This window comes from Centruroides sculpturatus, unplaced genomic scaffold (genome assembly GCF_000671375.1).
Source record: "Centruroides sculpturatus isolate CEXI.00-Female unplaced genomic scaffold, Cexi_2.0 scaffold150, whole genome shotgun sequence".
Classification (NCBI taxonomy): domain Eukaryota; kingdom Metazoa; phylum Arthropoda; class Arachnida; order Scorpiones; family Buthidae; genus Centruroides; species Centruroides sculpturatus.
Window position 1 is genome coordinate 829,428 of NW_019384512.1, and position 13,668 is coordinate 843,095.

The 13,668-nt window shown below is 30.3% G+C and overlaps 1 protein-coding gene across 4 annotated transcripts in view; it reads left to right on the forward strand.

Annotated features, from left to right (window-relative positions):
- LOC111622472 (E3 ubiquitin-protein ligase Praja-2-like) overlaps positions 1–13,076 on the forward strand; it is a 49,608-nt gene extending 36,532 nt beyond the window's left edge. For all 4 annotated transcript variants that reach the window (XM_023364858.1, XM_023364860.1, XM_023364857.1 and 1 more), the window contains 4 exons: positions 1,992–2,228; positions 2,302–2,400; positions 11,992–12,240; positions 12,317–13,076. In XM_023364858.1, coding sequence (XP_023220626.1) covers positions 1,992–2,228; positions 2,302–2,400; positions 11,992–12,240; positions 12,317–12,391 — 660 coding nt within the window. In that variant the 3' untranslated portion in view covers positions 12,392–13,076. The remainder of the gene's footprint in view (positions 1–1,991; positions 2,229–2,301; positions 2,401–11,991; positions 12,241–12,316) is intronic.
- The last annotated feature ends 592 nt before the right edge of the window (positions 13,077–13,668 follow it).

Here is a 13,668-nt window from a genome sequence, read left to right on the forward strand (position 1 = left end):
ATATTTTTTTGCAGACATGATAAATCTTGATTTTTGATTTTTCAGCATATAGGCTACTTTGTTATCTAAGTGTAGATATAAATTGAGGGACAATCATATAACGATTCAATTTGAAGCTGCAGATAAATGAAGCTTATTCTGACTTTTAATTAAAATCTTTTGATGATGATAAAACAGTGGTTCTTAACTGATGTACCTCAGAACACTAGTATTCCATGAACTTGTTACATGTGTTCTGCTAAATTATGAAAGCAGTGAACTAGCTAAAACTATGTTTGGACAGACTTTAATGTAAATTCACAGTTTACAATGCAGACAAGACACAACTTGCATTTTGCAGTGACCTTCAATCACTTGCAAAGACAAGGAACTCAAATTTTACATCTAAGCAATGTTTTTTGCATAGAGAATTCTTAGTTTCAAAAACATTGCTGGCAATGTTTAAACCTATACTAGACCAAGTTTATAAATATTAGCTTACATCAAGTCAAGATTATTTAAGATGCTTTTATAAAAATTTGAATATCTATGGAAGCCAAGTATAAATCTTTGCCATTGCAAGCTGAAGTAAGATTGTTATTCAGGGCCAAGTGCTTTGTCCATTTTAGAACTTAAAAATGAATTGTTGGTCTTTTTCTAAAATGAATGTACAAATGCTTTTATAAAATGGCATACTTAGCTGATATTTTTAATTACTTGAATAGCTTAATACAAATATCCAAAAAAACACGAAAATATTTTGGCATCCACTGACAAACATCAGCATTTCAGAAAAAGTATTTCTCTGAAAAATTGCATATCAGAAAAAAATATAAACTTTGTAATAAAAATCCTGAAAGAATTATTTCCATTATAACAGGACATTTAACACTGGAAGAAAAGATTGCAAGCTACTTTCTTTTCTAAATATAGAAATTATAACTGGATACTAAATCAATTCAGTGCAGTTAATACATCAAGTTGTGAATTTCCAATACAACAACAACTTGTCAATGGATGGTACATTAAGAAATGAAATCCTTTAAAATAACTCTTGAGGAATTTTCGATTTTTGTTCAATTCAAATAACTAGCTTTTAGTAAAAGGCACTAAAAATTTTGCTACATTTTTCAACATGAGATCCAAGCTCACACAAATATTATGTTCGTAAATATAAAAACCAAAAAGACTTACCAACATAGACAAAGAAGTGAGGGTAGCTGTATCAGGATCATATATTGCAATATATTAACCTGATATATATATATAAGAAGCTCATATATTGCATTATAATTGACTTAAAACTTTTATAAAAATGATATTTCTTTATTATTTTAGTTAGTTTTTACAAATATAATTTTTTTACCATTATGTATTCTGTAATCTATAATTTTTATTTTAATTTTAATGATATGATTTTAATGATATTTTAATTTTTAATTAAAAAAAAAGTATGTTCATGCATATTTTTGTTGCTATTCTATGATCTTAGAGATTTTTCTGTTCCTCAAATTTTTCTGATATTTAAGTGTTCTGTGACTTCAAAAAGGTTAAGAACCACTGTGTTAAAAGGCAAATGTACAGTACAGTACATTTGCCTTTTAACACAGTGGCAGTAAAATTAAGACATTAGTTAAATCTCTTCTCAATATTCAATCACCCATCTTAATTATCAAGGTCAAAAAAGTTGATTAGTAATAGCAATCATTCACACTCAATGTTGCCTTAATTTTGCCATCTGTGGCCTTTATAATTACTGAAAAAGTTTTTTAGCATAAAACATATTGGTTTTTCAAGAAAATAAAGTATAAAACAATAGATATTTTAAAATTATTTTTATGAAGGAATAGCATTATTATGTATTGCAAATGAATGAAATTTAATTGGATTGGTTGATAAATATGATTTCTCTATTTTATAAAATTAGTTTATATACAGATTAGAATAATACAACCACTTTTTTAAATTTTCTATTTATTTAGATATGTTTAAAATGTTTGTATATTTTCTAGGCTCAATATGATGCAGAAGCAAACCTTAATAGTATGACTGAAAGTGAAGACTTTGATTTTGAATCATCATTTTTTTCTGGTCTTCACATGGATAATTTTTCAAATTCTAGTGACACGTCATCATCATCTACAACCGAAGGTGGTTTTCCTTTTGTTTTGCCCTTTTCTCCAAATTTGCATAGAGTTTCAAATAATTCATTTGTTTATGGTGTAGAGAGACCAAATGATAGAAGAAGAGTAAGTGAATAATAAATAAATTGTGTACAATTTTAAATATGAAGTACTTTACTAAATTTTAATTTGTTAATAGTCTCCTCGATTACAACAGTCATTCATAGAATGGATACCAGGTCGCATTCGCAATGTTTTATCATCTTTAATGCCAAATTTTGCAGATGATGACTATGAGGTAATTATTTAATATTGTCAAAATCTTTGAAAAAAAAATTTATTGGATTATAAATTATTAGTTTTAATTCAGTTTCTTTGCTGAAATTAAATTAAACTGCACAATCAATATTTATAATAAATCAAACTATAAAATAATGACCATACATACAGTAGAGTCCCACTAGTCCAAACACTGCTAATCCGAATGTCTGCCTAATCCGAAAATGTTTCATTCAGTGGAGAGAAAATTTTCTCTAACAAGAGGTCCACATAGGTTGTTCCCCTTTCTCTTTCCTGATTGAACCACGTGAATACGGCTTCATCAAACTTGTTAAATGTTGAGGGTCTTGCTGTTTGTCAATTTTTAACTGATTTTTCTGAAGTAGAGGCACAAAACTGCTCAATCTTTGTGTGGTTTTTTCCAGTTGGTTATTGTGTCCTTGCCCACTCCAAACTCTAATGCCAATTTTGTTGCATTTTCATCCTTGTCCAGCTTTTTCAAAATTTCGTGGGCATTATACCAGCAGATTAAACTGAACTAAAATAACGAAGAGTGAAGAGTACACTCAACATTCACAATTAAGTGTGCTAACTCACACAGCAGCATCAGTCAATTGATTGGAATCCTGGACTGTGTATTAAAAATGTTTTTTTACAGTTAAAATAATTTTAAGGTAAACAATGAAGGCAGGTTGCCATTTCAAAATTACAAAACTTGTTTTTGTTAACTGTTTGGCTGTCTATTGAGTACAAGTCAGATGAAATAAAGGATAGTGTGCTGACATCATTGATGGTGTTGGATCTATATAAATCAGACCGGTTTTGCTGCTTGCTTCTGCATTATTTCAATTATTCAGCTAATCTGAATAATTTACCTAACCGAATAGGGCTTGGTCCCAATTAGTTCAGACTAGCAGGACTCTTCTGTATATAGATTTTAACATTTCAATCAATTCTCTTAATTTTACATGTTTAAAAATATAATTGATTATTTCAATAATGATTTTGTTAAGTAGACAATATTTTTATTACTTTATTTAATAATATATAAATCATGTAATAAATTAGTTTTTGATAGCTTTACTATGGAGAATTTGTTTTAATTATAGACTTAGATGATGATGATATTAATTATTATTAGCTTTAAGCAAATTTAAAATAAATGCTAAAGCAATGCTGAAACTGTGAACTATTTTCAGTCTTGAACATTCTCCTTTTTAAGAATAAAATTTTCACTTGATATCCTCATATTCCAAGGCTTGGAGCCACTCACTTTTCTCACCTTTCAGGTCATTTTCTCACTTTTTTGGTCATTTCCATGTGCTCAATTAAGATGTGGGACCAATCAAAAATAATTTTAAAACCAAACAATCTGCCAAATTATTAGACTAGAATTTTCTGGAAGAAAATACTGGGCCCTGAGCGGGACTCAAAACCGCAACTTCCGCTTAGTGTTGTTACGTGAAAGCAATTTTTGTTTTCTATAACCTATGTAAAAAGTCTTTCATGCACTTAAAAAATCCCTCTCATTACAAATTCAGAAGCCAATATTGAGTAAAGTTATGTACTCATGCCATATTGTCGTTATTAGCCAAAATCTAGTTCTTCAGAGTTGCATTTCTATGGAAATTAAAAATAAATATTTTAAGCATCCCTACGTTTTTGGCTGTTTTCTAATAAAATCCCTTTGTAGGGCCTAATCCCCTATGCCAGGGGATTAATCTCAAGCTAACAACACTGCTGCCGCTTCTAAATTTAAAATACAGTAGAGCGTCGATTATCCAAATCGATTGGGGACTGGGGTTGTTTGGAATATCGATGTTTCGGATAACCGATCATGTACAAAAAATATATTAATTTATCCCATCTTGACATTTTTCTCCATTGCATGTCGCTTCGCGTTGAATTTTCGTCGATGTTAAGCCTAACGAAGACTATTGTATCGTTAAAAATTATTTTTTTATTTTGTACGAACAAAATAAATATATTGAAAAATATAAAAACAATAAAAAATTATACTTTAGAAGTTAATTTAGTATCAAAAACGTAAAATATTTGAGTAGCCCAAGACATAGCCAAAGATTGCAGCACCACAGCACTGGCGAAAATTTAAATTTGCCGACTGGAATTCTTTTGGATGATTGACTTTCGGATAATCGACACTCTATTGTATATTGTAATTATTAAAATTAACATGAGATAGTGGTGTAATCTCCTATCTCTAGATAAATTATTTCGTTTCTGACCATTTAATTATTTGTGTTATAGTCCAATAATTTGGCAGATCATTTGGTTTTAATTAACATCATCATTTGGGTTATGGAGTTGTCGTTTACAAGAATATTTTTTACTTTATTTATTTTTAAATAATTTCATAAACTTGAATTAAATAGAATAAAGTTATTTTAATGATTTCATAGCATATTGTTAACGTTTAATCACACCTATATACAGTGGGTGATTGGTTAACGAACATAATTTGTTCCAAGACTTTGTTCGCTATCCGAATTGTTTGTTAACCGATTATCAATTTACCATTGGTTTTTATGGGAATTTGATTAATTCGTTCTGGAGACACCAACAAATAAAAAATATATACTTTTTTACTACGTTTATTCATATGTAATAATAAAAATACATACAGTAGACCCCTATAACGTGTAGATAAGTTCCACGTTATACAAATTTCACGTTGTAGGAATCCTTAAATACATGAGCCAATCACAGTCTGACACGTGTGAAGTTTACTGACTACAGCTGTTTGAAAGGTTTTCTTCCATAAAATTAATCAATTCTAGACTAATTCGACTCAACATTTCCAAAACACGTATAATTTTTTGGGAATAATCCGTATAAACTATACTATAGACAAAAAATTGTAGGATTACTTACCAAGTGTGCACCGTTCGACGTCGCCATTGCTTAAGCTTGTTTTCGTCGCGGAGCAGCGCACCAAACGGCGGCTGCGATTTCTGATGTTATTTTTCTGCAAAAAATTCATTGAACTTTGGAGACATCATTAATATAAATAATTTTAATGGCCGTTGAATAAGAAATGTTTCTTTCACAAGAAATGTATAAAATTACAGTACTGTATTAGACTTACAGTACTAATTTACATACTGTACAGACGATAGTAAACTCTCCGTAGCGTGGCGCTAGAAGGCGGAAAGTAGTTCGGCTGCTCGTCCACTATTGGTCTAGATTCGACCAATCCTGTTGCGACACGAGTCGGCAACAACGTTTTAAGAGTCCTTTTAGCGTCTTTATATGAATGCTGTTGCAATTTTTCACCACGTTATAGGAATCTCCGTTATAGGGGGTTCTACTGTATATACACGGTCTTGCATTTTTATTAGTCCTGTTTTTTCCGTTTGTGAGGGTTAAAGAATCTGTCTAATGTCCATTGCTTTTCTCACTTTAAGATTTTTCAGAAGTAATTACAGGCATACCTCGACTTACGTCGTTTCGAGTTACGTCGTTCCCGATTATACGTCGTTTGTCAAAAAAGTATATGGAAAAATAAAAATCAAATTTAAGTCATTTTATTCGACTTTACGTCTGTCCGCCACAAATATTGAAGTCGTAATATCCCTAGAAAAACGTTTAAAGCACATAAAATCATATTAAAATATATACAAGTATGTTCTGTATTTACAGTACATGCATTCGTAAATTTAGATTACTTTTTTCTGTACTATATTAAAAACTAAAATTTATTTGTTTGTAAGCTTAAAATAGATTTTTATTAACCATATATTATTAAAAATGCATTAATAAATAAAATACAGAACCGGGAATGGTAATTTATGGTTTAGCCTAGTGACAAGTAGATTCGGAGACAAGTAAATTCGACTTACGTCGTTTTCCTGAAACCAATTACCGACGTAAGGCGAGGTATACCTGTAATAACATTGTAATTGTAGAGATCCCTAAGGGCTGTTTCACACTATGACCGACTGGACCGACCCGACCAATTTTATAATCGGACCGACTAGTAGTAAAAGCATTCACACTAAGTACGATTATATGTCGGTGGCCGACTCATAAGGACCAATCAGAACGCGTGTTATAGATCAATACACTAGCCAATCATGGTAAGTTTTTTAAATAAAACAGAAAACATGGCTGTCATGGAAAGTGATCATGCACTTAGATATATTGCGTTATTATTAGATTAGTCAATCACGTACCTACAACGTTTAGTTTCTTGGAAATCTCCGTCCAAGAATTATTTTTTTTATGTTGTCTTTATAATCGGCTCGCTGAATATCATAAAGCCACGGATATGTTCTGACTTCGTTTATTAAAGCTTACTTTAATCTATACTTTCCGCCATTTTCTAACTTCGGCGTAGATTGGATAAATCTAAACTGTGATTGGTTATAGCTTCGAAGCTCTCATTGGCTGTAGCTCACCGACTGCTCCGATTCGACTACAAATATTTAACTTTTCAAATCTGTCCGACTGGAACGACTAGTCGGTCAGCAGACTGCTGTTGCCATGGCAACACGACTTGGAGTTGGTCCAGTCGGTTATAGTGTGAAATAGCCCTAAGACTTTTAACCTCAACCTGGTTTGAATGCCATTCTAAGACTGTCATTCTGGCATCATCCCACTTCTTGAAAAAAATGTTTAATAGCAGATATCAACATTAATTCTCTTTTTCAGAAGAAAACATATCTGAGTTCCTTGGTATTTTTCATTCAGGAGTTCTTGGCGTTCGTCTGTCATCAGATCAGTTTCGGGTTCCATTATGAGCTCTTCAATGTTCTTTATTTATAAGATGTGATTTTTGTTACTCCTTAAGCTGATTGAGTCTCCTTGATAATACAATATCTTTCTTAGATAAGATTGACTGCGGTTTACTTTACACCTGTTCAAGCTATACTACCCAGCAACATCAGATATCATCTGCCCACACTCTACCTTTGTTGTTATACTCTCACCTTTCGAAAATCAAAACTGACACAAAAACTTAACGAGTGCCCATCTGACAGTCTTGCGAATACTATAAAAAAATTGTTTCTGTCAGAAAAATAAAAGGCTGAAATTACAAGGGAGAGTTTCAAAGTTCGGAGGAATAAATACTACCCAATCAATTTAAACTGGGTTCCCTTGTATTCAGGCAACAATTCGAAACTTTTTGGAGACGTTGACGTCTCCAAAAAGTTTCGAATTGTTGCCTGAATACAAGGGAAGACCAATTGGTATTCATTATTTTACGTCGCATTGTTTCTTGTGTTTGTTCATTGTCCAAACATAAAAATTTTTAGCAAAAATGTTCGATAACCGATCACCCACTGTATTCCTAAATGTATGTGTAAATTGACTACAAGTATAATTATTCCATGTAGTAAGTATTATTTTCATAAAATGTGTGATTACTTTATTTGTGAAATATCCATTTTTTAATTTCTTCTCTTGTGTCGATTATAAGTATGCATTAATTGAGACTAAAAAAGTAAATGAAAATGTAAATTCATATTTACACATCAAATCTTTTAATTTATTTGGTAAATTTTAAGTGTTGTAAAAAGTAAAACACATGATTGCTGGTGGAAAAATTTTTCACACGCTTCCCAAAAGGTTAACAACGTTGTAACGATGTTGCTTTTTATTCATCTGCAGGAAAACGTTCCTTGTTATTTATGAAATCATTAATAAAACAACTATTTTATTTATACTACTTGAAATCTGTTTATTTCGGATTTATTAATTTATTTTGAAATCAATATATATGTCTCAAAGCATTAAAAAATAAATAGTTTCTGATCATGATAGATATCACAGTGTAGCCAAATTAGTGAAATCAGCATTGACCCGCTCTCATGGCAATGCTGATTTTCAATTTCATGCCGCGCACTTCCTCCTGATAAAGCGTCATTGTCGGAAAGAGTGCTGAAACCAGAAAAAAAGTAGAAGAAAATGAAATGCGTGCTACAAGCCAAGTTATGTTAAAAGCAGCAAACAAAAAACTGGAGGCCATTAACAGCAAGAACATGAATGAAGTACCAGCAGTACATGTAATGCTTGTTAGTTTAAAAATGTTCAATCAAAAGCAAGAGGAACCAAAAAAGAAGGAAACTGAAAACATCCAGAATAATCAGAATGAAAGAACATTATTTTTCATTACTGATTATTTACGGATGACAAAGACTTAAGTATTTATGGTTTACTGGAAATACAGTAGCTTCTTGTTATAATGCGCTTGTCCACAGACAAAGAAAAAGCGTGATATAACCGAGTACTAAAAATTCTGGTCTTATACTAAACAGATTATACATGCTATGCAATCTCTATCCTCTATTCTTTCATCAGCAAGTGTTTTTGATATAAAATAAACTTAGTTTTTCAATACTGAACTTTATTCTTGGTTATATCGTATTAATTGATGTTTACGTAAACATCGATACCACCGACGCCCATTTAGCATTGTTTCTTTAACAAAGACATTTAAAGACAAATACTGTCAATATAAAAACAAAATATCAATTATGATTTTATTATACAGTATTTAATAAGCGATTTATTTTCTCAATAAATCTCTTATTAAAAATTCGTATAATTTATGTTTTTCAGTAAAAATTATAAATGCTGTAATTGCTTTAAAATGCTTTTAAAAAATAAATATGAAACACATAATAGAACCATCAAAACTTATAAAATTACAGAATAAAAATTCTCTAAAAAGCAAAATAAAGTTACTGTACTACTGTATAGAACAGTGTTTCTCAACGGGGGCGATATCGTCCCCATGTGGGCGTTTTTCCATGTTGAGGGGGGCGATTAGTAACAATTTATATTTTGGGGGCCAAAAAACAATTTTCTGGACGATATAGTAAAACATTATATTAGGGGCAGTCAAATGAAAACGAGACAGACTATATAACAAGTGTGGCACGGAAGTTGGTAATGCAGGTAGGTGTGTATATAGAAGTGCCCTCTATTGGGAATCAGGAAGGAACAAAGTGAATGTTCACTGCTGTGCCATTTGTCTCTTAGATGTGCTCGAAGTTAGGTTTGGCGAGTCGTGTGTGCGTCCAACATCACTGTGGAGGTCCTCTGCTTGTTGACTTTCTGGAACACGGCGCCACAATTAACGCACAGCGGTACATAGAAACTTTGCAAAAATTGAAGCGTGCCATCAAATCCAAACACCCTGGAATGTTGACAGACAGTATCATTCTGTTTCAGGATAATGCCCACCCGCATTTTACCGAGGTTGTTTTGACTACGCTGCAGAAGTTTCGCTGGGAACTTCTGCAGTTCCCAGCGAAACTTCTGCACATCCTCCATACAGTTTTGATTTCTCCCCATGCGATTTCCATATTTTTGGAGCCCCGAAGAAACATTCGTGGCCGTTAATTTGCTTTGGACGAAAAGGTGCACGCCTAGGTACAATCATGGTTCCATAGGCAACCGCAAACATTTTTCTATGAAGGCATTGACCGTCTTGTTTCACAATGGGATAAATGTACAATATTAACAGTTATGGCAATTACTTTTGAAATAATAAACAGTTTATGTACTTTTTCCCCATCTGTCTCGTTTTCATTTGACTGCCCCTAATAGTAAGAATAATTAGTTATTTTATTCCTTATATCGTACAATAATTAAACGAATAACATGCATTGAATAGACTAGTGACTTGTATAAGTCACTAGTCTATTCAATGCAGTACGAATTTGGCGTTAGCCTTGGCCCTCGGCATCGGAATTTTGAAGTGAAGGGGGGCAATACTACGTAATGTATTATTACGTAGTAAAGGGGGGCGACGATTCGTTAGAGGTTGAGAAACACTGGTATAGAAACTCCGTTCAGAATTAAAGAAATCTTTTCCTTATGCATTATGCGGTGAATTTGAAATTTCACACCTTAATGTGAATTGACGCAATACCTTCTGTCCAAGTAAAAGTGTGAAATTTCGAATTCACAGAAACTTGTAAATGAGGAGATGGTACTTAAAACTAATAAATAAACAATTTTTAATATCAAAAGGAAAAAAATGACAATTGATATGTCTACCTGTTTTGCATATTTAGATCTTGATGAATTTATTGTTTCACCTTCAGTGGTAGTTTCAAGGACAATGGTAGAAATATGAATACTATATTTTGTTGCAAATAGAAATTCAATTCAAATTATAAAAAAAAACGCGATATATCCGAATACGCGATATAATGTGTGGCTACTTACAGTATATACAGAAATTTTTAAAATGTATTTAACCATAACAGAATAAAAAGAGACTTTTACTACTATTTTTTTGAGTTCCATGTTTTCACTGTGTTTTGTCACTAATACACTCACTGTTTCTGTATTTCAACTGGCTTTTCTCACTTTTTTGGAGGGAAAATCCCAGGCCTGTATTCTTTTTTCACATCCACAAACAGTACTTTGATCTTGATGTTTGGCGTCTGGATAGAGAACCATTGTGGAGAACAGTACTTTAAACTTCCCATATTAAAATAATTATTACAATGACGTTTCTAAATTCGGATGTCAAAAAAATTCATATTTAGCTATTGAAAATGTATATTAACCCCATTTCAATGGCAATTTCATTGTTGATGTTTTAACATTCAATTTGTAAATTTTTAATTTTGAATTATAATTAGTGTATATTTTGTTTAAATATAGTAATTTTGTAAATTACATCTTGAATCTTTGAAAGTATTCTTACATTCCTTGTGAAATATTGGCCTAAACTTAGAGCATCTGAATTTAATTTATATTACTTAAAATGCTAATTTATACATAGTTAAAAATCTGGAGGGTCTTGTTGCAATTAGTCCAGGTTTTCAATACTCTGCTGTATTTGTTCATATTAGAATTTTGATAGTGTTATTTTTTATTTAATAAAGCGATGATGGCTTTAAAAAAACGCTTGCTGTAGTTAATATTCATAAGATACATCAATATAAAAATTATGGCTTGTTTAGATGGAAATTTTAAAATGTAAGTTGATTCTTCATTGAATGAATTTTTCTCAAAAGTAAATACAGTAAAACTATATTATCTGAGATAATTGGATTGATCCTACTTCAGATAACTGAAAAAACAGGGGACTATGGTCATTTTGGATAAAAATTATAATTAAGTTAATAAGATTTATTTGTATCACTTGTAAGCCTTTATTTATTCGTTATATCTTGGTGACTAATCATAAAACAATATTTTTCACATTTATTATATAGCTAAAACATACAATAGTTTTAAGAATGAAAATGTTTACTATTGTAGTTACATTTTAATATGAATGGTTTATCTCATATTGAAGTTAAAATGATAAAAGGTAACGTGTATTACAATATTGTTTCTGTTATCATTTTTAAACTTCCTTTAAAAACTCTTAGAGTTAAGAAAAGTAGTTTATTCACTTAAAAGGTCACCTTGATTGATTAGAACTCTGATAATTGGGGTTCTACTATATTTATTTTATTTATTATGTAGATTAATTAGCATAACTTAATAATACTATATGTTACATTAATACTATTTATAAGAGTAGAAATCTACCTATAGAAGAATCTTNATTTGTATAACCTTTACTAAAAAATTAAAGAAATATTGTGTTTTTCTTATTTTGAATAATTTTTGTTGTCAGACTCTGTTACAGTTGACAGAAAATATCGGTGATGAATGCCAAGGATTAAAAAAACAACAAGTTAGCAGTCTTCCTACTAGAAAATATTTTTCAGCACAATCTTCTAAATCTACAGCATCTACTAGTGAAACATCTCAGGAATGTAGGGACTGTACTATTTGTCTATGTGAATATCAAAATAATGATCTTTTGCGTTTACTACCATGTTCTCATGAATTTCATGCCAATTGTATCGATAGGTGGTTAAAAGTAAGTGAAATTAATCAGTTTTATGTTACTGTATAATTTTGTTGTATGATTAATTAATAAATGTTATTTATTTCAGTCTCATCGAACATGTCCAATATGTAGAGTTGAAGTTACAGTAAAAAGACAATATGGAAAGAAAAGAAAAACTTAATTTAAAGAATTAAGCTAATCAAAATTATAAATTTTTATAATTGGAATTTTCAATGGTAGCATTTTTTTCTTGAAATTTTTTTTTGTTTTGTTTTTAAAAATTAAGATTTATATGCAAGAAATGACTCAGAAATGAAGATATAGGAAATACAGAGTGCATTTCATGAAATTTGTAAAAGAAATTGATAAGTGAAGAGGAAAATATAAAGTTTTGTTTTTCTCTGAAAAAAATGGATATATTGAGTGGTTTTTTACATGGTAATAGATTTTAAATACTTAATATTTTTGCACTAAAATTAAATTAACACACTCATTCTTGATATGCAAATTTACTAATGTGTTTAGTAAAATGAAAGTACAGTATTTTATTAAAGAAAAATTGAATGCATATTACAATACTTTAAAAGCAATATTTCTAGTAGATATATCATTTATATCAATTACTATTTTGAAATTATGAAAAGAAGTAACCTATGATATTGGTACATTAAGTTCCTTGTAAACACAGATGTTTTGCCATTTTTGCAAAGAAAGAAGTAATCTGATATTTTTTCACAATTAAAGTCAAATTATACATTACATTGAAAAATTGCTAGCTGAGTTCAGTGCAGTTTTAATGAAGTTACCCTTATTAATTCTATTAATGTCTTGTCTAAAACTATTAAGTTGCCAGCCTGAAATAAATATATAGAAGAAAGATACTAAACTTTTGGATGTTCACTGCACATTATAATCATTTGTTAAAATGAAAGTACTGTAATAACTTATTAACTCTGTATTTAAAATATATATATAACAAAGCATCAAATTATGCATATCACCATACAGCTACAACAANACTGCACATTATAATCATTTGTTAAAAGCAATGAAAGTACTGTAATAACTTATTAACTCTGTATTTAAAATATATATATAACAAAGCATCAAATTATGCATATCACCATACAGCTACAACAATGTGTACTACAAGTGCTAGTACAGTTGACCTCCAATTTTTTGTTTAGTAGTTATTCAAACTTTAATAAGCATAAAGTAATTTTAATGTATAAAGTAAAATGTAATAAATTCAACATTTTTAACCTCTTGCTTATTAATAATGTCATCAATGTGAAGCATACAACACAGTCATATGACAATGTAAAGGCTTTATAAATATAAACATTACCAATATATTTGAAGCTTTACATTTTTTATAGAAAATACAAATTAAGATGACTAATTTAAGATACAAATTATTATATTGAATACAATGCAAAAAGTTTCTTATAATAGAAC